At 42.7% G+C, this 26,913-nt stretch overlaps 1 protein-coding gene across 1 annotated transcript; it reads left to right on the plus strand.

Moving 5' to 3' along the window:
* Positions 1-860: 860 nt before the first annotated feature.
* LOC310772991 (tumor necrosis factor alpha-induced protein 2-like) lies at positions 861-19,832 on the plus strand (the record flags this gene model as incomplete). Its single annotated transcript, XM_083632936.1, has 11 exons — positions 861-993; positions 3,909-4,548; positions 8,155-8,266; positions 9,503-9,625; positions 10,258-10,352; positions 10,502-10,600; positions 11,743-11,869; positions 12,203-12,322; positions 13,085-13,240; positions 14,829-14,950; positions 19,631-19,832. The coding sequence occupies 11 exons, from the start codon at positions 861-863 to the stop codon at positions 19,830-19,832; spliced, it is 1,929 nt and encodes a 642-aa protein (XP_083489062.1).
* Between the last annotated feature and the right edge of the window lie 7,081 nt (positions 19,833-26,913).

Here is a 26,913-nt window from a genome sequence, read left to right on the forward strand (position 1 = left end):
AATAGGAGAATGTGTACTTCAGATAGTAGGCTACTGTATAAATAATGCTAAACTAGTATTTTAACCATCTTGCTTTTCTCTGTCCTTTTGTGGCAGAAGCAACAATGGCAGATGGCAACCCTGCCACGGACAGAGAAGGGAAACGATCGAAACTCCCAAAAATATCCAACGTTCTAAAAAAATGGAGGAAAAAAACAAAAACAAGGTTCAGAACCAGGTTCCCACCCCTGATGACCTGGATTCACCTGGTGCTGTTGAGGGTGGCTGAACATGAAAACTTCTATCTATGATACTGTACAAATATCACAGCAAAATAAAAAGTTGTTATAGCAATATTATATTGGAATGCTATAGGAATATTAGATATCATAAGAGAACAAATACCATAAATTATGAGAAGGTCAGCTCGCTATATATTCAATGAGATTCCTTATAGTCCATAAGGATATAGCAATATTATAGGATCATTATACTGCTCAAAAAAATGAAGGGAACACTTAATCATCACAGTATAACACCAAGTCAGTCAAACTTCTGGAGGTGGCACACGCAGCCCACTCTGGCCGCACAGGCAGTCCAGCCCCTTATCATGGCGGCACATCCATACGCGTGACGCCGCCCCCCGCAAGAAGGCTCGCTGAGCCCCCCAGCACAGTCCCAAGAGCACGGTGGTCGGTGGAAACACCAGGAGAACTGGTGGCTGCCCAGTGGCACCGGTGGCGGACCTACCAGTTCTGGTGTTCTCTGGCGGGTGGCAGTTGGGCTTTGCGGTGCTGGGCTGTGGGTGCGGGCCCCGCTGGAGGGCGTCGGGCCCCTGTGCCTCCCTCGTGGAGTCTGTTTCTGGCGGTTTGGTCGGGGGCATGCGAGCCAGACAGAGGCCTGCTGGAGGTCTTTGGCGGTGCTCCTCCTCTTCTTCCTCACACAGGGGGGTGGCCCTGCTGCTGGGCTGGTGCTCTTCTGCGTCTCTGTCCAGCTCTCCTCATGTGGCGGCTGGTCTCCTGGTGTCTCCTCTGTGCTCTTGGGACTGTGCTGGGGGGCTCAGCGAGCCTTCTTGCGGGCGACAGTGCGTGCTGAACTGCCTGTGAGGCCTGGTTGGGCTGCGGTGGTGGTGGTGGTGGTGGTGGGGGGGGGGGGGGCACTGGCAGAGCACAAAAGTCAGGAAGGATAAGGAGAGAGCAATTGTCTGTGGCCACCACATGCAAAACCATTCCCTTTTGGGGCAATCATCAGTGCTCCTAGTTTGCAAGTTACGTTAATCACGAGCCACACGCCATTCCAGTTGGTGGCTGTAATGCAACATAACGTTGTTTGCCAACCGCTATAAAACTCAAGAAGAAGAAATAGACTTCCACTCAAACCCAGGCATGTCTTTTGCTTGATTTTTTTAACAGCATTTACTTGTACTTTTACTTTCAATACTTAAAGTCCCTGGAAACCAGAAATATTTCTTTATTATTTAGCATTTTGAGTTCTTCACATCACAGGAACCTATGTTAATAAGCCACCAGCCAAATTTGAACGATGATGAACGTCGCAAAGTATATAAATTTAGGTTTGACAGTCATGGCAAAAGTAAGGAGAATCAATTCGATTTTAGATTGTATTTTCTCTCGCGGACTGTGTGGGCGTGTCCCGTCTGCAGCAGGTATTTTCCTCTCACTCTCTCTCGGAGGAGACCGAGGAGACCTGCTCAGGGGAGACCTGAGAGAGAGAGAGAAGGAGAGAGAGAGAAGGAAAGAGAGATGGTGTGTGTGTGTGTGTGTGTGTGTGTTTGCGCGTTGCTCGGCGAACACAGCGCTACTGTGTGTGTGTCAGTGTGTGTGTGTGTGCGCGCGTGCGTGTGTGCGTGCATGCGTGTGTGTGATTCGATTAAATCTTATGACGTGATAAGATCCTGCATTTTAGCACCGCGCGCTTCAATGAGGAAATGGAAATCCAGAAAAGTGGCGATTTTAAGGCTTTGGGTTGAAAGTAATGTATCACAATTTCTGAGGCACACAATTACTCACATAAGACCCTAAATAATAACATAGTAGTAAATAACATAACAAACGTTTTTGTGGATTTTGGTTTTTAGTACATTTAATATCAGAAGATTACTTTTGATACTTAAGTACAGAAAATATCAGCTACTTTAAGACTTTTACTCAAGTAATATTGTAATGAGTGACTTTGACTTTTACCAAAGTCTTTTTCTGGGAAGATATCTGTACTTTTACTCAGGTATGGCTTTCGAGTACTTTATACACCACTGAGTGATACCATTGGAGATAAAAGCTATAAAGTATGACAAAGTCACTAAAGTCACACTACAGTAGGAATACTATGACACCATAGCAGATTAAAAGAATGCTGTTAAAGGATGAGTTCACCCAAAAATTTAAATGCAGTCATTGGGCTCTATCTTCCCAGTGGCCTTAGGCGCAAAAACTGGCGTTAAACGCAAAAAAACGCGCCTTGCGCCTGCCTCTGGAAGATAGCAACATGGTTTTAGGCCCCCGAAATGCGCTTTACGCCGAAGAGGTGTGGCGATATCTTCCCCCCTGGCATTAATTTAGCGCTTAGCGCTTTTCAAAACCAGGCCTTATTCAGTGCGCGGTTATATTAGGCTATTGTGCGTAATTGCACGGAGCTCTCCTCTGCCATCTCACACTCTCTCCCCCCCCCCTCTCTCTCTCACTCCCTCAAATCTCCCAGCATGCATTGAGGCTAATACATTTCGAGAAGAAATATCAACCAAATCAGCCTAAATTGCCTAAAGTGGTAGATAGAAATAATGTTTCTGTTCACACAACATGCAATTCTCGAACATTTCAATATTGGCCAAAATAAAACATAGAAATCCAAACACAACCCTATGTGAAACATATATGCAACCCAGGTGGTATATATATCCCTCGGTCGTATATAATGTATATCCCTCGCAGATATAACGTGATTTAGATGAGAGACAGCTGTAACACGGTTCTACTGTGATGTCTGCTCCGCTCCAATAAGACTTGGTTTACTTCACATTTACTTTTACAATAAAAACACATTTATGCAATGACGTTACATAATGTAGGCTATATTTATGTGCATCATCCTACCTGTGCAGCAGGGGAGAAGAAAAGGTAGCAAAACGATATCATTCTGGACAAACTTTCACCAATCTAATCTCATCATGACATAGGGATAGGCTATATTTTTCTAGCTCATGCATTTAGAACATTCTTTTCACTTTGATCTTGCTATAGTGTAGCATATTTACATGCTTGCAGTATTTAAACTGCAGTGAGATTGGTTTTTGAGAAGCATAATAATATGGATTATTATATATGGAGATAGGCGGGGGATGAAACAGGGAGGGGGGGAGCTCAGAGCGCTTCGGTCGGCCTTTCTGACCGGACTGGATTGCTCCGTGGAATTGGAGCTTAAAAGGGAAGCTTGTGATTCATTTACTGCACTTCTCCAATGAGCAGATTGTGCATAATTTTACGCTTAAAAGGCATGGTTATAATGCTTCAGGCCGCGTGTAGCGGCAACCCCAAAATATCGAGTGCGCTGGTCCACGCCCACTAATCTGCGCTACGCCTAGCACTAAGCGCAGTTTTTAGGCCGATGCAACGATAGAGACCATAATCTCCTACCCCATGCCGATGGAAGGGTGGGTGACGTGTTTTAGTCCACAAAACATTTGTGGAGTTTCACAGCAAAAAATGTTGCAGAATTCTCCTAAACAATTGAAGTGGATGTGACCAACTTTCAAACGTGTAAAAAAAAAAAAAAAGAGAGAGAGAGACTTCAAGTCATACCTAGAGGAATATTACAGCACATCTACAGGAATATTACAGTGGAAAGACCACCCAGGCAGTTTATTCCAAACAACATTCACACAACCTCCACCTCGTCTTTGCTCTCCTCCCCAGAGGTGCTCCCATTTGAGCAGAACCTGGAGCGGCAGCGGCTGTATGAAGCCAGCCAGCAGCTGATAGACAGAGAGGAGCGTCTCTTCGGACAGACAGCAGAGACGGAGCCACTTCGATGCCATGAGGGGGAAAAAGACAAGCTGGCCGCAGACCGCCAGACCCTGGTTGGCCTGCTGGAGCAGACTGTAAAGCGGTCTCTCAGCGCGGAGGCTCTGACATCGGTGTGGAAGACGGTGTGTCAGGAGGGCCAGCAGGACCGGCTGTGGAATTCGAGGGCTCAGGAAAACCCTCCGTGGAGACCGGCCCGCTGGAGGAAGCTGCACGAAACCACCCTCCGTGGCCTGGTGGAGGAGCGCATGGAAAGTGCCTCGGTGCCCGACTTGCAGGGCCAGCAGTCCATCCAGCAGTCCATCCAGCAGTCCATCAACGCTTTGGGCAGGCAGCTAAAGGATGACCTGCTGCAGGTGGTGAGGGTCGCGATCAGGGACCGCTCCCTCGTGACCGAGCTGGACATCTGTAACCTTTACGCCAGGATGTACCACCAAGCCTTCAGCGCCAGGCTGAAGAAGATAGCAGAGTCCGGGCTCACAGGAAGGGACTGCGCCGCCCTGTTGCTCTGGGTGAACGACCACTACCCAAAGTAAGACTTATGTTTATTCTTGAGCACTAAATTAAGTGTTTGTATTAATTCACTGTCATGTTATAAAATGGAAACATCCACCCTTAATCACTGTAACTAGGACCTGGGTCAGATAGCCTATGTATGTATACACCTCATGCTCATTTAGGAGTGAATAGCTCAACCTTTATAGACTAATATGACCCCTGCGACCAACTTGGGATTTTTGCCAAAATCTCTATCCGGGACGAAAAACCCGAAAATGGCCAAAATGGATAAAAATAAAAAATAAATAAAAGTGAATGTGATTAAGTTTATCTTTGACTGTAGTGGTCTTGACAGAAATGTATTTTAAATTCTGGTTGAGATCCCAAGGTTTCCAAAGATGGCAAACATGTCGGGCTGAATTATAGCGAAATGTCCACGAAATCAGATACAGAATGCATGTGACATTATCATACAGTGCAGACAAGAAATCAGCAGGGGTTGTAGCCATTTCAGTGGTCTGTACAGACCATTGGTCTGTACCACTAGGGGGCGCTAAAGCGAATAGTCCGGACCAGTTGGTGTGGTCCGTCACTGTACCACGGACCACTGGTGTGTGGTCGGTCAGGTGGTCAGTGTGGTCTGTCACGTGGTCCGTCAGTGTTCCTTCTCATTTTAATGCATGGTCAGTCAGCACAGACGCTCTGACCATGGTCCGGACCACTTAGTGTGTGGTCGGTCAGCTGGTCAGTGTGGTCTGTCACGTGGTCCGTCAGTGTTCCTTCTCGTCACAATGCATCAGTCAGCGTACAGGTGCTCTGACCATGGTCCGGACCACTTAGTGTGTGGTCGGTCACCTGGTCAGTGTGGTCGGTCACGTAGGCTACGTGGTCTGTCAGTGTTCCTTCTTGTCACAATGCATCAGTCAGCATACAGACGCTCTGACCATGGTCCGGACCACTTAGTGTGTGGTCGGTCAGGTGGTCAGTGTGGTCTGTCACGTGGTCCGTCAGTGTTCCTTCTCGTCAAAATGCATCAGTCAGCGTACAGACGCTCTGACCATGGTCTGGACCACTTAGTGTGTGATCGGTGAGGTGGTCAGTGTGGTCTGTCACGTGGTCCGTCAGTGTTCATTCTCGTCAAAATGCATCAGTCAGCGTACAGACGCTCTGACCATGGTCCGGTCGATTTAGTGTGTGGTCGGTCAGCTGGTCAGTGTGGTCTGTCACGTAGGCTACGTGGTCCGTCCGTGTTCCTTGTCATCTTAAAGGAGAATTTCGTTTTTTTTTTAACCTGGATCCATCTCCTGGCATTAATTATGATTTGGCCACTCACCAGGCGATCTCCGCGGCGTTTCTGGCCATCCTAGCGTTGTTTTGACATCAATAGCGTCCAAGTCAGTTGTAAAATGGAGCTGACTTGGGGCCAAGTGTGAGCCTGTCTTTCCTGCATCTAAATAGCTATTTTTATTCCCGTTTTCGCCAAATATCGTCATAATCTGATCCCTCAAGAACCACCACACTGATATTTCGCCAAAGGCTGTTTCCTGGAGTCACACAGGGATCAAATTACCTCAAACGTGATCTCGGTCACCAAGTCTCGTGAAGTCCCGCGATACTTTCATGCCGACTGGCCAAGTACAGGAGGACGCTTTGCGGTGGTGGTTTTAGCGCAACCTATGTGGGGTTTGGCATAACCTTCGTTATTTCGAATCCCACATAGGTTACGCCAAACCCCACATAGGTTGCGTGGTCCCCTACCCCTCTCCTCCCCACCACCCCCCCTCCACCTCCCCCCCTCGTCTCCCCCCCCCCCTGCCACCTCTCCCCCCATCACCCCTCCTCCTCTCCGCCCCCCCACCACCCCTCCTCCCCCCGACCACCTCCCCTCCCCCCCCCACCCCTCAGCACCCCCTCCCATTCCCACCCTGGATTTCCTGACAGACCGCTGCCAGGTGGTGAGGGTGGGCAACCTCACCACCTCCCCACTGACCATCAGCATAGGAGCGCCCCAGGGGTGCGTCTCCAGCCCCTTCTGGTACGACCTCTACACCCACGACTGCGTGGCGACTCAAACTTCGAACACCATCGTGAAGTTTGCAGACGACACAGCAGTCGTGGGGCTGATCTCGGGGGGCGACGAGACGGCCTACAGAGAGGAGGTGGGGGCCCTGGAACAATGGTGCCAGGACAACCACCTCTCTCTGAACGTCTCCAAGACCAAGGAGATCATTGTAGACTACAGGAGGGGGGGGAGCACACACCCCCCAATCACCATCAACGGCACAGTGGTGGAAAGGGTGGACAGCTTCAAGTACCTGGGAGTCAACATCCACCAGGACCTGACTTGGGCCGGCCACACCGCCACTGTTGTCAAAAAGGCCCAACAGCGAATACACGGACTCAGGCGCCTGAAGAAATTTGGGCTAAGGCCAGAAATCCTTATGGACTTCTACAGAGGCACCATTGAAAGCCTGCTGACTGGCTGCTTCACCACCTGGTACGGGAACTGTACCACCATGGACCGCAGGGCGCTACGGAGAGTGAGACGCGCGGTCCAGCACGTAACAGGATGTGAGTTGCCAGATCTGCATGAACTGTATAAACAGCGGTGCCTCAGGAGGTCCCTGAAGATCATCAAAGACACAAACCATCCCCACAACAGCCTGTTCTCCCTGTTACCTTCAGGGAGAAGATACAGGGTTCCGAAAGCACGCACAAATCGCTTGAGGAACAGTTTCTTCCCGCAGGCCACGAGACTCCTTAACATACACAAATAGTGTAGTAGCCGTACTGTACCGCACTGTAGCGGCTACCATTACGTATGTCTAATGTTTAACTGTATGATTAATAAGGAATATGCTATCTGCACCTGTATGTCAAATACGCCGAATTTAGAACGCCGAGTTTAATTGTGTATATTTAATAAGGACTATGCTATTTGCACCTGTATGTCAAATACGCCGAATTTAAAATGTTTAAGCACGTCTAAAGTATGCTCATGACATGTGCACCTATGTGCAGTGAATATGCCACTGTCTCTGACTTGTCTTATCACTATACTGCCTTATTGCTTGTTGTGTCTCTTGTTGTTTTTGCACTCATATGCCCTGTTATATTTGTACTATGTTGTAAACGGAGTCCACAGCACAAGAATTTCACATGTGATACTTGTACCATGGAGTGACAATAAAAATCTTGAATCTTGAATCTTGAGAAGGAACACTGACGGACCACACTGACCACCTGACCGACCACACACTAAGTGGTCCGAACCATGGTCAGAGCGTCTGTGCTGACTGACCATGCATTAAAATGAGAAGGAACACTGACGGACCACGTGACAGACCACACTGACCACCTGACCGACCACACACCAGTGGTCCGTGGTACAGTGACGGACCACACCAACTGGTCTGGACCATTCGCTTTAGCGCCCCCTAGTGGTACCACTGAAATGGCTACAACCCCCTCTCCAAGAAATTCTAACTGTGAAGCTACTGAAGGTGACACGTAGGCGAAAGTCAGGGTGCAAGATAACTCTAGATTGATTGCTTTTGCGTTCTGGCACCCAAATTATGTGAAATGATCAACTTGTCAGGGTGTTAATGAAAATGAATGTAGCTTCTGCTTTCTGGGTCAGTTTATTTCGGAATAGAGAGCTGGTTCTAGATGTCGACTATGAAGCTCTGGGAGAGCTTCTGCCTGAGGAGCTGTATGGACGGCTGGAGGAGCAATATCTGACACACACACAGGTAAAAAGTTCGGGATTTGAATTTATTTGAAATTACCCTGCAGATATTTTAGCCTCCGCCAGCGACAACTGTGGCCGGAGGCATTATGTTTTCCGGTTGTCCGTCCATCTGTTACAGTCTCATGAACGCAATATCTCAGAATGCCTTGAGGGAATTTCTTCAAATTTGGCACAAACGTCCATTTGGACTCAAGGATGAACTGATTCGATTTTGGTGGTCAAAGGTTAAGGTCACTGTGCCCTCGCGTCTGTCTCATTCTCATGAATGCGATATCTCAGGAACGCCTGGAGGGAATTTCATTACATCTGGCACTGATGTCCCCTTGGCCTCAAGGTTGAACTGATTACAATTTGGTGGTCAAAGGTCAAGGTCACTGTGACCTCACAAAAGATGTTTTTGGCCATATGCTAATTATGAGAACATTTCACTAAAATGTCTAATAGGATAAAATGATGAAGCGATGACATTTTATATTCAAAAGTTCAAAAGTCAACTTCACTCTGATATCATGTTTTGCTTGCCACTGTAGCTGAGAAAACAATCTTGGGTCATTCTACAAAAACCGTGGAAGTCCTGTCACTTTCGTTTGCAGACACCAAACTCCTTTAAGTTGACATACCGGTATAATAATAATAATAATAATAATAATAATAATAATAATAATAATAATAATAATAATAATAATAATAAATAATAATAATAAATAATACTAATACTAATACTAATAATACTACTACTACTAATAATAATAATAATAATTTGAAGGCATGTAATAAAAGGTATTAAGTTTAATACTTAATATCATTATTATCCCTCGTATAGTGATAACTTCGATTTCACACAAAAAATACACGTAATACCTTTTATAAAATGCCTTCAAATTCTTCATTACATATATCTTATTATGAGTCTAGACTGACATGGACGTAACCTGCAATTTGACTTGTTGGCAGATGCATACAACCACGAGGCAGTTATCTGCTTTTATATAGTTTTATGAGTAGAAAGGATAGTTCTTTTGCAAGTCCTTAGCCTGAACAAATGAAGGTACATAAGGAACTCTGTGTGGGGTGTGTGTGTGTGTGTGTGTGTGTGTGTGTGTGTGTGTGTGTGTGTGTGTGTGTGTGTGTGTGTGTGTGTGTGTGTGTGTGTGTGTGTGTGTGTGTGTGTGTGTGTGTGTGTGCGTGCGTGCGTGCGTGCGTGCGTGCGTGCGTGCGTGCGTGCGTGAGTGTTCAGGCGGAGCTGCAGACTTGTATGAACCAAGACCTGAACATCGCGGAGCAGGCGTGGAAGAACGGAGAGGAGATGGAGAAAAGAGACGGCTACTTCTTCTGTCCTTTGGCCTTCGTCGTCATCCAGGTAAAATGGCGATGAGCCCGATGCCTTGTTACATCAAATTAGGTTGGCTATGGAATTCGTGGAGAGCTGCATTCTAGACTAGGGGTACTCAGGAAAGTTGGTAAATTCTCTGGGGAAGTCAGGGAATATCAGGAATTTTAAGAAAGCTGTCACTGAGTAGATGCTGGAAACGAGACTGAACAACAACATAAACATGAAGAAGGAACAAATGTCTTCTCTGCTGTTTATCTGGATATTTAGCTTCATATACCTACAGTACATGACTGAGCACATTTTTAACACCGGTGGCCCCAGTGGGAAAACCTTCCAAGGGAATCGAACCCATAACCCTGGCAGTGTTAGTGCCTTGCTCTACCTATCAAGCTACAGGACCACTATAACCTTGATGTGAAACCCCAAGACTTTTCCAAGACTTTCCATAACTAATTCAAAGCACTTCCAAGGCCTAAGGATCTTTTCACTTGACGTCGTGGCAAGATGTTTCCTACATTGTCAAAAAGAATTATAAAACGAAATAGTAAAAACAACAGCACACACAAAATTAGATAAAAGAGAGATGGACACTTGATAGATATTTTCAAATCTGTTTTCAAATCCATTCATTGCTTTATGGTCTGTCTCTCTGCATTTAGTCGATGGCTTCTGCAGTGCAATCAGTTGAGATGGTTTTGGGGGACCAGAGCAAGGCCCAGACCCTCGTGTGCCTCCTGCAAGACTTCCTGCAAAGGTCATATTTCATCTATAGTGATGGTGATGACCATCAGTGATGTGTCATTACTGCCACAATTACATTCACATTTCCTCCCACTGTTAATGCTGCATGTCGAGACACAAGTGAAAATTAACTCTTAGCTTTTTAAACACTAACTGCTGCAGCTTCAAGAAGTTCCATGAGGACGTGATGAAGCAAAGCACAGCCATGGCGGACGTCATGGCGAACGTCATGGCGAACCTCGGCTCTGTCGAACACTTCAGGTACGTTTCTGTCAGCCTGAAGAACAATGGGGATAAGCCTATGAAGTGGTGAATGAAGGATGGTCGCACAACAGGAAAATGTACAAAAATTACTGGTTTATTTGGTAGCACATGGGGGGGTACGGTGATGCAGTGGTAAGCGCTGTCGCCTCACAGCTCAAAGGTCCTGGGTTCGATTCCCACCTGGGACACTGTGAACGCTGAAGCAATGCGTGCCCGTCCGCATGTCCTCGAGTGCCCACTGCCCGGGTGGGGTCGTCAAAAGGGTTTTTCTGTGTGGAGTTTGCATGTTCTCCCCGTGCCTCCTGGGGGTTTCCTTCATATAGGAACCCCTTCACCAAAACATGCAATATCCTGGTATTGTCTATGTCCTACCGGTGAAACTTCCCCTGTTAGGTGAAAAGAAGCGGCTGGCTAACTGCCCATGTCTCGGAGGAAGCATGGAGCCAGCTTTCGGCACTCCCCATATTGGCAGAGGGTGGAGCAGCAACCAGGATAAATATAATTAGCACTAATGGGGGATAAAAATGGGATAAAAAATCAGGGGGAAAAAAAATATATATATATATTTGGTAGTACATAGTGCTTTCCGCCATCCGGCCTTCATCAGTGTGTCTTGGCAAGCCTATGAAGTACCATTCAGATTACGTGACTTTCAAACCGTCCACGGAAACCAGCACAGATGAAATTCTTTTAGACAGAGTGGCTGCTTCTCTTGTTGGAGACACACACCAAACCTTTCTGCATGCTTCCCAATTTAACAAATGCAAGGATCTCAAAGCAACCAATGCTTTTGTGTAAGGAAGGGAGGAAGAGGTTTTGCTGGACATGCCATGCTCTTTATCAGCTCGGCCTGTATTCTGAGTCTGACACAGCGCAGTAACACACACACACACACACACACACACACACACACACACACACACACACACACACACACACACACACACAGACACACACACACACACACACACACACACACACACACACACACACACACACACACACACACACACACACACACACACACACACACACACACACACACACACACCAGTAAAACCAGTCCTTCACTGGATCAGCTGGGCTGTAATGCCTTGCCAAAGGGAACCTTGTCATCTTCTGGCTTCTTTTCTCTGCAGGGACTACATAATTCAGAAGACCGTTCTCTTCCCAGATGATGTGAGGGCAAACTGTTTGTCTACTGTGACCGCCATGGAGCAATCCGCCCACACGTTTTTATTAGGGCCCGTGCACAACCAACTCAAGGTAGGGCTTATTTCACCAAATTACTACAGATCTCAATGTTTTACAACGCAAATTGGGGATTATTTGCTCAAGAATGGGCTTTACACATTAAGTGAAACAGAGCTGCCTAATTAATTAATAATAAAAAATAAAATAAAAACATCTTACTAGTGGCACAATCGTTCTTTCACCAGTTTTCTATGTTTCTGTTGTAGCATAGAACTTTGCAAACATGGATCAGACAGGTTTAACACTCATGCTTTCAAACAGACAGCCTTTTCCCTGCTTAAATCTAGTGTCATCTTTTGTGGTGGTGTGTCAAAGTCTCATAACCTGCCTTCCCCCCCCTGACAGCCACAGTACTGCACTCTGGGAACAAGTGCTTGGCTGAATGAGCAGGTGTTTGAGAATCTGCTGGGCAGTTTGGAAGGACACATTGAGAAACTGCAGGGCCTGACCAGGTCCTGCCACCAGGTAGTAGACTGAAACACACTGGTGTCATTTCAACTCAATCTCACAAGCTGCCCTGCTAAAACCAAGAGGAATTACAGTCATCATTCAACTTTCATACTCTCATTTCACTGACTTTGAGATTTTGACTGGGTTCCAAAAACACAAGTTCAAATTAATGTGATTTTAAGCTGAAACGACAATCTTGCATCAACTTGTCAACTGACTGATTTATGACAGATTGAGTGAAAACAAACAAAATCATTTCCCAATTAAATATGTCAATTAAATATGACATTCATTATGTAAATAGGCAGATACACAGGTGTATTGATTGACTGGTTCTCAACGTGGGGTTCCGCGGACCACCAGCGGTCCTTGAGGGGGTTCTAGGTGGTCCCCAGAAAACTGGTGAATTGTTAAACACCATTTTTTGATTTATTTAAAATAAGTCAACACACTGCCTTTCCATAAAACCCCCCCCAATAAAAACAAAGTAAAAAAAAAGTGAACACAATTAGACAAAGCAGAATAATGACTGTTTTGATCATAGTTTGACTATTATCTCGTTACGTATAAAGTCATGGAATTTCTTTACAAAATCATATTGGACAATACAAAATATTCTCAGATTTGGGTCCGAGAAAGAAAATCTCATCAAATGGGGGTCCGGGGCTCTAATTGACTGAATGTATGGTTTGACTGGTGTCAGAAGCTGATGGGTCAGCTGCAGCACCAGGTGACAGTGGAGCTAATTGACTGAATGTGTGGTTTGACTGGTGTCAGAAACTGATGGGTCAGCTGCAGCACCAGGTGACAGTGGAATACGTCCAGCGGCTCCTGAGGGGAAAAGTGAAGCTGGAGAACCAGGAGCAACAGGAGCGAGCAGCCAGGATCGTGACAGAGGAGGGCCAGAGGCTGAGCCAGCTGTTCAGCACAGCCGTGAGTCATTTCATTTGAAGGAACACTCTGGCGATTTTCAACCAGCTTTGTATCATTAAAACATCAGCGGTATAAGAAAACTGTAAACAGTTTTGTAGTCATTCCTTTAGTTTGACAGTTATTGAGAGTTGATCTGAGTTCAATTGTGGACCAGTGATGTCATTCATGCACAAATTACATCACTGGTCCTCCACACCTGAACTCAAATCAACTCTCAATAACTGTCAAACTAAATGAATGGCTTGAAAACGGTAGACAGTTTTCTGACTACTGATGTTGTAATGATACAAAGCTGGTTGAAAATCGCCAGTGTTCTTTATAACCTTTATTTAAAGGACAATTCCAGCGTGATTTGATTTACTTATATTTTTTACATTTTACATCCCTTTTCCCAAGCAAAAGGTGCAGTTGTATTGCTTTGTGCCTGTACATTGCTAGGGCAACATCAACATAAAACACACCTCAGTGAGCTGGTTGTGCAATTAAGCAGGTAATTTACAACTGGATTGGTAATCTCTTTTAGTAATCCTGTCATGTCTCTGTCAGCCTACAGTATGTAACACCATAGTGGCTGTCTGCAGGAGGTTAATCCAGTTAATACCTCTTCATAGCCTATGTAACATTATGTTTGAGGACGTACAGGACTTTAAAAAGTTTGGGAACCCATGAGATAGTGTTTCCCATAACGCTGCCCTTCGCAGTTGGGTTTTTGTCTCGGTTAGGTTAGGTCAGGTGCAGCGGAGTCTGGTGGAGATCTGCACTGTATCCTGAGTGCACTTTTCTAGTTAAATCAGTTTTGACAAACCACTCAGGCTCATTCACTCCCATCCAATTCCAAACAACATCAAATCTCTGAGACTTCTAATTCAGTCAGTAAAGGTAATCCATCACTGGGAACGAGAACTGACTGTCGTGTTGTGCAAAGTTGCATCATAACCCAAATATCAGGTTATAAACCTTTACATGAATAAACCAGATGTTGCATCTGGGAATCCAGTTTCTGCTTGTAAACCTAAAGAGACAAGATTCTGCTTCTGTGTTTTTACATCTCCAATTGCCATACGTTCCTCTCAAATGTTTCAACCAATAGCCAACGTTCTCTGCAGTTACATTAGGCCCCGCCTCCTGACAGTCACAACAACCATAGACAACCCAGTCAAACAAACAGACAAGCCAAAGCAAGAAGCTTGTGCCTGTTATAGTCCGTAAATTGGAAACTTTATTTTACACAATTACGGCTTTAATTTGCCACCGCTTCTCCGATCGCAGCACATACAGTAAATATCATAACTATCATAAAAATATCATAATATCATACAGTAAAAATCAGACTGACTATGGGAAACAGTGCCTGCGAAAGATGCCTGCTTACTCTGATATTAAACTGCTTACTGAGGCATGGAAACATCTTACTCTTCGTTTTTGTATTGTTTTTTCCATCTCAAACTTTGACCAAAAAAAGCCAAGGATAAAGACATCACACTGTAGTACTACTCACCACCAAAGTAGTCACCTCCCACCCCCCAAATAGGACGCTTGCACATTACATATTACAAAATAAGTAAATAAACAAAAACTGTCTTCCCAGGGATCGAGAGAGGATTGGCTGAACGAGATCTTGCCCAGGATTGCAGGACTGCTGAAACTCCAAGACACTCCCTCCATGCAGATTGAAGTCGTATCACTGGGACGTGCCTTCCCTGACTTGAGGTGACCTTTAACCTTCGCACCCTTCCTCTCTGTATTTTCACTTTTCAGGCCACTTGTTCTGCTCTATGGTATGTGAGAACACGGTTTCACAAAAATATGTTAAATAGTCATGACAATTTAATCTATAGATTTGTGTACATGGACATGTTTTATGGGGAAGAAACGTGCCTCCACCACTCCTCCACAAATTGATGGTTATGGTTAGGCAACTAAAACCACTTGGTTAAGGTTAGAGAGATGATTTGGGCATGGTTAAATAAGTAAAAAATAAATAAATAAAAAGAATGTGGCTTAGGGTTGAAATGTACTTTGACAATGCTGGAAATCGAACCCCCGGTCTCCGGCATCAAAGGCAAACGTAACAAACACCCATCTGACAGCCCGATCACAAACCCTTGACTTCCAATTGAAATACATTAGTTTGAGTGTGACATTCTGAGTGTCACGAAAAAAGAAACTTGTGTCCACATGAATCTATAGATTAATACATATCATCATGACTATTTCACAAACTGCCGTGAGACCAGGTTGTATGTGACAGCTACAGCAAAATAATAATAATAATAATAATAATAATAATAATAATAATAATAATAATAATAATAATAATAATAGACCCTTTTCACGGGGGCCATTTTGTGTCGAAAAGGCAGGGTAAACACAGCAAAACACTAATGCTCGCACCTGTGTTTACCCTGCCTTTTCGACACAAAATGGCCACTGTGAAAAGGGTCTATAATCTTAATAATAAAAAAAAATAACGAATAACTACTACTACTAATAATAATAACAATAATAATAATAATAATAATAATAAACATTTGTGAGTTGAGTTGAGTTGTGATTTGTGAGTGTATCCGAGTTAAATTGAATAGAAACATATATCCAGTTAATGGTTTCCATTGCATTAGGGTGATGATTCGTACAAGGTCATTTTTATGAGCAACACTTATGAACCATTTTCTGTCCAAGTTGCCAAGAAAGTTGCCATGTGTATTGGTGCCACAAAGAGTATCATACAGGTGAATGGCAAACAAAGAGAATCATACAGGTGAATGGCAAACAAAGAGTATCATACAGGTGAATGGCAAACAAAGAGTATCATACAGGTGAATGGCAAACAAAGAGTATCATACAGGTGAATGCCAAACAAAGAGTATTATACAGGTGAATGGCAAACAAAGAGTATCATACAGGTGAATGGCAAACAAAGAGTATCATACAGGTGAATGGCAAACAAAGAGTATCATACAGGTGAATGGCAAACAAAGAGTGTCATACAGGTGAATGGCAAACAAAGAGTATCATACAGATGAATGCCAAACAAAGAGTGTCATACAGGTGAATGGCAAACAAAGAGTATCATACAGGTGAATGGCAAACAAAGAGTATTATACAGGTGAATGGCAAACAAAGAGTATTATACAGGTGAATGGCAAACAAAGAGTATCATACAGGTGAATGGCAAACAAAGCGTATCATACAGGTGAATGGCAAACAAAGCGTATCATACAGGTGAATGGCAAACAAAGCGTATCATACAGGTGAATGGCAAACAAAGCGTATCATACAGGTGAATGGCAAACAAAGAGTATTATACAGGTGAATGGCAAACAAAGAGTATTATACAGGTGAATGGCAAACAAAGAGTATCATACAGGTGAATGGCAAACAAAGAGTATTATACAGGTGAATGCCAAACAAAGAGTATTATACAGGTGAATGGCAAACAAAGAGTATTATACAGGTGAATGGCAAACAAAGAGTATTATACAGGTGAATGGCAAACAAAGAGTATTATACAGGTGAATGGCAAACAAAGAGTATTATACAGGTGAATGGCAAACAAAGAGTATCATACAGGTGAATGGCAAACAAAGAGTATTATACAGGTGAATGGCAAACAAAGAGTATTATACAGGTGAATGCCAAACAAAGAGTATTATACAGGTGAATGGCAAACAAAGCGTATCATACAGGTGAATGGCAAACAAAGAGTATCATACAGGTGAATGGCAAACAAAGAGTATCATACAGGTGAATGGCAAACAAAGCGTATCATACAGGTGAATGGCAAACAAAGAGTATTATACAGGTGAATGGCAAACAAAGCGTATCATACAGGTGAATGGCAAACAAAGAGTATTATACAGGTGAATGGCAAACAAAGCGTATCATACAGGTGAATGGCAAACAAAGAGTATCATACAGGTGAATGGCAAACAAAGAGTATCATACAGGTGAATGGCAAACAAAGCGTATCATACAGGTGAATGGCAAACAAAGAGTATTATACAGGTGAATGGCAAACAAAGCGTATCATACAGGTGAATGGCAAACAAAGAGTATCATACAGGTGAATGGCAAACAAAGAGTATTATACAGGTGAATGGCAAACAAAGCGTATCATACAGGTGAATGCCAAACAAAGAGTATCATACAGATGAATGCCAAACAAAGAGTATCATACAGGTGAATGGCAAACAAAGAGTATCATACAGGTGAATGGCAAACAAAGCGTATCATACAGGTGAATGGCAAACAAAGAGTATTACACAGGTGAATGGCAAACAAAGAGTATTATACAGGTGAATGGCAAACAAAGCGTATCATACAGGTGAATGGCAAACAAAGAGTATTATACAGGTGAATGGCAAACAAAGAGTATTATACAGGTGAATGGCAAACAAAGAGTATTATACAGGTGAATGGCAAACAAAGAGTATCATACAGGTGAATGGCAAACAAAGCGTATCATACAGGTGAATGGCAAACAAAGCGTATCATACAGGTGAATGGCAAACAAAGCGTATCATACAGGTGAATGGCAAACAAAGCGTATCATACAGGTGAATGGCAAACAAAGAGTATTATACAGGTGAATGGCAAACAAAGAGTATTATACAGGTGAATGGCAAACAAAGCGTATTATACAGGTGAATGGCAAACAAAGCGTATCATACAGGTGAATGGCAAACAAAGCGTATCATACAGGTGAATGGCAAACAAAGCGTATCATACAGGTGAATGGCAAACAAAGAGTATCATACAGGTGAATGGCAAACAAAGAGTATTATACAGGTGAATGGCAAACAAAGCGTATCATACAGGTGAATGGCAAACAAAGAGTATTATACAGGTGAATGGCAAACAAAGCGTATCATACAGGTGAATGGCAAACACAGAGTATCATACAGGTGAATGGCAAACAAAGAGTATCATACAGGTGAATGGCAAACAAAGCGTATCATACAGGTGAATGGCAAACAAAGAGTATTATACAGGTGAATGGCAAACAAAGCGTATCATACAGGTGAATGGCAAACAAAGAGTATTATACAGGTGAATGGCAAACAAAGCGTATCATACAGGTGAATGGCAAACAAAGAGTATCATACAGGTGAATGGCAAACAAAGAGTATCATACAGGTGAATGGCAAACAAAGCGTATCATACAGGTGAATGGCAAACAAAGAGTATTATACAGGTGAATGGCAAACAAAGCGTATCATACAGGTGAATGGCAAACAAAGAGTATCATACAGGTGAATGGCAAACAAAGAGTATCATACAGGTGAATGGCAAACAAAGCGTTTTATACAGGTGAATGCCAAACAAAGAGTATTATACAGGTGAATGGCAAACAAAGCGTATCATACAGGTGAATGGCAAACAAAGAGTCACATACAGGTGAATGGCAAACAAAGAGTATCATACAGGTGAATGGCAAACAAAGCGTATCATACAGGTGAATGGCAAACAAAGAGTATTATACAGGTGAATGGCAAACAAAGCGTATCATACAGGTGAATGGCAAACAAAGAGTATCATACAGGTGAATGGCAAACAAAGCGTATCATACAGGTGAATGGCAAACAAAGAGTATTATACAGGTGAATGGCAAACAAAGAGTATTACACAGGTGAATGGCAAACAAAGAGTATTATACAGGTGAATGGCAAACAAAGCGTATCATACAGGTGAATGGCAAACAAAGAGTATTATACAGGTGAATGGCAAACAAAGAGTATTACACAGGTGAATGGCAAACAAAGAGTATTATACAGGTGAATGAGAGTGTTGCCAAAGCGAAAGGGTCAATTCCCTCACTGACTTTGCAGTTGCATCACAAATCTCCCTGTAGCCACACTGAGGATTCAGTAACATTCTCAGTAAAAGTGAATAGTGTGATTAGGTGGAATTGTTTCTAAAATGGATACTATGATACAGTAAACTGTCTTGTCTTAAATTAGGCCTCCTCCAAACTCAGCTCAGTTAACTTGTTACCTAAACTGCTAACTAGCCAGCAAAGACACTAATGAACATGCTACCACTAGCTGCTACTATGTTACGTGCCAGATGTGTTAACAGCAAGACAGATGGTTAGCTGTACTGTTAGCTGGCCAGTTAGCTAGATAAGCTAACACTAGGCTATCTCTGTACTGTAGCAGTTTATAGAGCGTATTCAGGTGTTGTAAGTAACCATGGATGTAACAGCTTCTGGTGGCCGTATTGGCGTACATATAGGAGTTTTGCTCTTGGACAGCATAGATGTGAAGTTGTGAACAAATGTTCATGTTTATAAATGCCTCTATTTGTGACTGAACTGATCATTTCATCACTGATCCATCAGATTGATTTAGTGTTGTTTAGAAAAATAATTTTCTCTTTTCCCTACAGTGACAAACATCTCTCAGCTCTGCTCAGGCTCAAGACCAACCTCTCCGCTGCCAACAGGAAAACGGTCGAAGAAACGTTCCTGGATAATTGGACTAGAAGCAACACTGATCAGCCTTTTTTCTCCAGAGTGCAGTGCAGCTCAGATGAGTCACACTCAAACCAGTGCTTCTGCTGGTGTCGTGGAGGAGAAAACATTCAGTAAAAGTCAAATTCACGCCAAATTCTGCTCCAGGAAAAAAATTATCATACAAACATTTCAGCTTGGTTTGGTCTTCACCGGGTGTGTTATCATCACCCACAGTGTAATTTTTATAGTTGTGGTGGAACGATGGTACATTTGTGTATACATCGTTCCATACATCGCACCTGTGGGGTGCCTCAAGGATCCATTATGGGGCCCGTTCTCTTCAACCTTTATATGCTCCCTCTAGGCCTAATTATGCAAAAAAACAAAGTAGCCTATCATAACTATGCAGACGACACTCAGTTGTATATAACTCTTTCCTCAGCTGACTATGCCCCCATAGAATCATTGTGCCAGTGCATTGATCAAATAAATAACTGGATGTGCCAGAATTTCCTACAGCTAAACAAAGACAAAACTGAGGTGATCGTGTTTGGCCCCAAAGAACAAAGGCTTAAAATCACTGTGAGATATTTCCAGTACTTGATAATGTAATTGATTGTACTTCCGGTTTGACACTATTTATACGTCATGTCCGTCTTCTGTCAGCACAATGCTGAGGAAGGCTCACGCCGAAACGTTCATTGTCATTGCTGCTTGAAGGTAATAAAATAACCCAAAAGGATTTATTTTGAGTGCTGGTTTTTTGTCCCTCTGTTAAAATCACTGCACGCCTTGAGTCTCGATCCCTGAAGCCTAAGGATCAAGTCAAAATCTTGGAGTTATTATTGATTCCGATCTCAACTTTAACTCCCACATTAAGTCAATTAGAAAATCTGCTTTTTATCATCTTAAAAATATAGCAAGAATTAGGGGATACATGTCCAGACAGGATCTAGAAAAACTAATTCACGCCTTCATTTATAGTAGGTTAGACTACTGCAATAGCCTTTTTTCTGGTCTCTCCAAAAAAGAACTTAGGCAACTTCAACTCATTCAGAATGCTGCTGCTAGAGTTCTAACGAAGACTAAGAAAGCTGATCATATCACTCCAGTTCTTAAGTCCTTACACTGGTTGCCAGTGTGTCAGAGAATAGATTTTAAAATACTGTTATTAGTCTATAAATCACTTCAATCATGAGAGACTCTTAATATAATTTTAACAAACTTTATTGAATCAGAATAGACAGTTTGAGTATGGCGTATGACTCCATGATGTGACGCTCCTCTTGCTTATGAGAGAGGTGCTGTAAGAGATAGGACATCCCCCCTAAGGGGATCTGTTTCCAACAGGAGTCATAACATTGGTGGTGATCTGGGGAGGTGGTGGGATGAAGCTTCTTGCTCTGGAGATGCTGGATGAATGCGTGATGCTGACACAAGGTGAGTGATGACTGCACAAGTGTGATTTAAGCTGTGGTGATGGGGGCCTTATATAGTACCAGGAGAAGGGCATTTATGATGTCATAACTGACGTCATTTGGGCAACTGACATCACACTGCAAAGGTGACGTCATGGAGAAGGTGACGTCATTTAGTGACGTCATTTGGGCTGAGGGGTATGACAGCATGGGGTGCTCTATTAATGCCTTATTTGGTCTTCCATGATTGAAATTCAGTCTACGACTACACTTAATGGCCTAGGCCCAAAATACATAGCTGAATTGCTCCCACGCTACGAACCGTCTAGAACTCTTAGGTCAACAGGGTCCAGCTTATTAACTGTCCCTAGGATCAAATCAAATCACCGGAAGGCTGCATTTACCCACTATTGGCTCATTTCCACCACATTTTACTGCCCTGCACAGCTCGTCACCACTCGGCTCTAATCGTTTCGGATCTATGGACGTTTTGCTTCCACCGCGGATCATCTGCCCCCACCCACCCCCGCCCCCGCATATCTGTCCTTCGCTTATAGCCGAAGTAGGCTATACGTTACAATTAAATCCATCCACAGAACTTTTAAACTGTTTATGAAATACTGGTGCCTCTAAATGACCTACAGTGTACATGGGCGAATGTTACAATCGGCCAGGAGAATGGATATCACTTTGTAGTTAGTCAAACTCAGGCATGCGCTGTGCTGCGCGCGGACGGAAGAGGCGCAACAGAGTGAAGCCTGCCCTGTACCCCGCGGCCTCTCACCAGGCAAGACCGCGGCTTCACCAAACACCCGCTGCGGCCTAGCGGAGCGCTGCAGCTCAACTAACTACAGGAGCTTGCTGAGCAGCGGACTTTTTTCACTCTGAAAACAATTGAAACCACCGCCACGACTTTATTTCACCAGAGGCAAAGGCAGCAACACAAAATACTGATGGAAATAACATAACAGAAGATAAGGTAAGCCCACTAAACTGGTATGCAGCACATTGACAGTCAGTAGATAGAGTAAACACGATTCTGCCTGGCCAATCAGTCGTCTACAATGTTTTCACGTCACTGTATGAACCCGGGTTCACAGAATAGAACCTCGACGAAGCAGGTACGAAAAGTAGCACGACTCGACCCCAATACAACCCGGGCTGGGACAGTTTAAACCGGTGGGATGAGACAATTTATCGAGTCGAGCGGAGCGGGATCGCGCTACTACCTGCGGTGGAAACGAGCCATAGGCTTCTGCTAGCTGGAACAAATTGCCTGAAGACCTCAGATCTGCCCCAACCTTACTTACTTTTAAAAATAGACTAAAGACTTTTATGTTTACCGTCGCTTTTAACTGCTGACAGCTACTATGCAAACCCAATGAGTAAGTTTTAGCTCTTTCTGCAACTGCCGCGCCTGTTGCTTATTGCACTTTTTATACTCTTTTTTTTTAAGTTTTGTTGTGATGCTTTTAAATGTCCATTTTATTTCTTCTTTTTGTTTATTTTCCTGTGTGCTTAATGAAGTTGCTTAATGCACTTTTCATACTCTTTTTTTTGAAGTTTTGTTGTGATGCTTTTAAATGTCCGTTTTACTCTCTTCTTTTCTTTTCTTTTCCTGTCAACCATTTTATGTGAAGCACTTTGAATTGCCTCTGTGTATGAAATGTGCTATACAAATAAACTTGACTTGACTTGACTTGACATATTTGTCACGGGGTTAAGCTATGGTTTATGTTTTATTATTGTGTGCTGTGTTTGATCCATTTTATCGAATTCTATGGTGTGCTGTGTTGTTTTATTTGATTTAATTCCTTATAAGAACTTTTACTTTGATGTATGACCCCCCTCATTTCTTACTTCCTTGAGCCAAGTTGCAGGGCCGTAACCAGGGTTCCGAAATAGGGGAGGTCCAGCAAGGGGAGGTGGATTCGGCGGCGCCCGTAAGGGCGTAAGGGCGCCGGCGAAATTTTTTTGAGGGTTTTTTCCCCCTTTTTTAGCCATATTTAGAGTAATATATCATTTTAAATCAACATTAGGATTATACTGTTGTGATGTCATTATTCAGTATATTCTCTTTCATGTCACCACCTGCTCTCCTGTCAACATAATTGTAACTAACAAACACAAACTGTTTTAGCCAAATTCATATCAAAATGACACCTACAAACACAGGTACACAACCCAAGCCGTACACAACACACACAACACACAACAACAGTTTTTCTTTTAACAAATGAATCTAATGTTTTCTGCTGCAGAGGTTTTTTTCTTTTTGGCATTTTTCTGATTCTGTCACTTTCTGACTTGTTGTTGATTTTCTGTAGGGGGTATCAAGGAGGTGGATTAGACATTATTGATTACATTACATTATAATGCTTGAAAATAATTTGGAATGAAGGGTTCAAATTATTGAATGTGATTATTATCAAATTATAGGCTAGCAAGAGTAATGCAACAATAACAAATACATAGTAGATGACACAAATATGTGGGCTCATGTACTCTTCAAATAAGTGAATGAAACCCTACATAATGTAAAAACATTATTTGATATGGTTTAAGGCTTCAAGCTACTGAATAGTGCGAAGGATGCCTATTGCCCAGTATCAAATACCCACCTTGGTCAAATCTAGTCTAGTACAACACATACAGGTGCATCACCATAAATTAGAATATCATGACAATGTTCTATAATTTTTTATCAGTTATCAAATATATATTACTATAATTATACTATATATACAGTGTATATATACAGTTTAGTATATTCCAAATGAAAAATAACATTTATTTATTCCTGATAGGAACGACTGAAAAATAAAATAAAATATATTATGTTGTTTTTAACTTTACACCACCTCTTTTTGTTACTTATTGGGTCATGAAACTGAAACCATGCATATAGCCACCTGCATACCTGACTTCGGGAGCTTGGCAATTGGCATCATGCATGATTAGCCAGTAGCATCCCAACGTGTCACACAGGTAACAGTACTTAAGAGACAGACTAGACACTTACTTTCTTGGTTGTTGCTAAAAAATCTGTCAGTGTCACTCACTGTCTGTCGTTCACTTCGCTCACTGTCTCGCAGCTCGCTCACCTTCAATTATCTCGCCAGGCAGACAGACAGTCATCACTCACCACCATGCTGCTGCTCTCTCGGAATCAAGTTACCGCGGATGCGGCGTCAGATGACTTCCTGCCTGACCTGCCTTTCGTTTCAAAATAAAAGCGATCCCGTGTTTTTCATGCTTTTCCATGCAGATTGTTTTATTTTTTTCTCTGAAATATTAGGGGAGGTCCGGACCTCCTCGTCCTCATAGCTAGTTACGGCCATGCCAAGTTGTAACATGAGGGGAGTCATACACAGTGGTGGACATGGCCATGTTTTACTCTGGGAACCCTACTTGCGCAGGATGGGGGTTCCCGGACGCAGTATGACCCTATACTCATTATACCATTACAGTTATGTAAAAATCTCTTACAAAAGCTACTTAAATAGGATTGCTGAGCTCTACTGATTATTTCCTGGATTGTATTCATGACAGACTTGATGACACATTGATATTGACTTGATGAGCTTTTTACACCTAGAGAAAATTAGATATACTAGGAGTAAGTAACGACATAGGAAAGTTTACAAAATGATGGGAACCTTTCTGGTCTTACTTCATTTCTTTGAGGCCTGGTGAGTTCACATCTCTAACTTAAGATTGTACCGTTTATATTGTTCATCTATTTCTGTATTTCAGTCTTGAGATATGTCCCCCTTTAATTTGTATCTATTATTATTATTATTATTATTTATTTTTAATGCTTTATTGTGTTGTTTGTTTAACCTCAATAGACCCTTTATGCAGCAACAGGTTTGAGGTGGTAAAGCAGGTGTAACCAAAAAAAAACATTAATGATGGTTCCATTCCATTTAGGTGTTCCAGTGCCACCTCACCTCCTTTACAACCTCAAAACTGTTGCTGTGAAAAGGGTATATGGGAAAACAAACATGGTTTCACCAACATCCCAATAAACCACAGCAAAACAAAGAATACACTTTTTTCATTACTAAATATCTTATGCATCTTTAATCATTTATTCACACTTTTAATATCTACACAACACATTCTTCCTGAATCACTCGCTGCCGTCAACATGACCTTTTTTTAGGTCTGATAGTTGGGATATATATTGTTGAAGCCATTTTATTTTGAAAACCATAAGCGGAAGTAGTGGTGTTGAGCGCTGGAAACTTGACGCTGTTTGTTTGCTAATCAAACTTTATTTAACCCAGCTGTGCAAAGCGGCGAGCAGATGCATTTTCTGCCAACAGTTATTAAACCGCACTCACGCCGCTCGATCTAAACTCACTATACCGAACGAACAATATTTTGATTTGACACTTTATTACTTTACATTTGATAGGCTAACTTGTTTTTGAAGCCTAAGAGATTTTGTTTTATGATTTTGAACTGAAGGAGGCAATTAGCTCTAGCCACATACAAACACACAAACAATAAACACATTCATACACTGAGCCATCCTTGCAGACAAGACAGAGCTGCAAGCCAACAACTACGACACAGAGCTACAAGTTACGGTAAGAAGATCCACGCTGTTGCGCGTTTAAGCTGAAGTCGGTGCGTCTCAAATGGCTTATATGGAAATTGAAATTCAGTAAGAAAGCCCGAACAAAAAGTTTAATAACTTGGCACACTTGAGAGGAAAAGAAAGAAAACTTCTCAAGTGGAAGACTTCGCTTGTCGATGGAAAAGGAAAAGTATGCACGTTGTTAAATTAAGTAACTTCTCTGATGAGGACAGTGGAAATGGACCTGGATGGAATGAGTTAATGAGGGTGCATTGCACTGAAGTGGATGTTGCGATAATGGATTTGAATTTGATGGATATCGCAATAAAAGTGTGATGGTTACATTCCTCGCTGTATTAACTTTGACAAGGATTGCTGATGGTTCATTATTGATATTGAAAGTGCATGCCTATGTGAAGAGGACCGCTGTTGTTTGATCAGTGAATATTGATGTCTGTATGCTGTTCTAACAATGGAGGATGAAAATAAAAAGTTATCTGAAGCTGCTGGTGGAGAAGATTTGAATGTTCAAAGCATACACATGCTGCAGCAAGCACTGCCTGTGACTGAGGAGAAAAGACAAGGGAAGCTAACTCCAAAGGCCCTTGAAGCTAATTTTGAAAAACAATGTAATAAAAGAAAAGCTAAACTTGGACAGCTCACAGGCAAAAGGAATGCTATTGAACAACTTTTAGTTGATTTTGCAAACATTGAATTAGTAAAACAATTATTTGATAAATTTAATGTTAAAGCAAATGAGTTCAAGTCACTTCACATGGCAGTACATAAATTACAGCAGGAAGAAGACAAAGAAAAGGATAATAATTGGTACATGTCAAAAATGTCATTCTACGAGGATTTCCACGGCAAAGTAGAACATTGGCTAAAAAATGCACATCTTGTACAAGAGGCAGAACGAATGAAGGCATGTGATGACGTTTCAATTGGCAGGATCAGCAGAAGAAGCAGTGCTACAAGCACCTCCTCAGTTCGTCGTCAAGCAGAGGCTGACAAACAGCTTTACTTGCACGTGCTGCTGCTCTCAAGCAAAGGCAGGCATTGGACATAGAGGAGGTACAATTGAAAGCAAAAAAGGATGCATTTGAGTTGGAAGTGGAAATCTCAGCTGCTAATGCAAAGTTGAAAGTGTTGGATGCTACTCATGATATAGACTCAAAGCCTGTTAAGTCTCCAGACCGTATCAATGAAT

Source organism: Poromitra crassiceps (genome assembly GCF_964638095.1).
Source record: "Poromitra crassiceps genome assembly, chromosome: 3".
Classification (NCBI taxonomy): Eukaryota; Metazoa; Chordata; class Actinopteri; order Beryciformes; family Melamphaidae; genus Poromitra; species Poromitra crassiceps.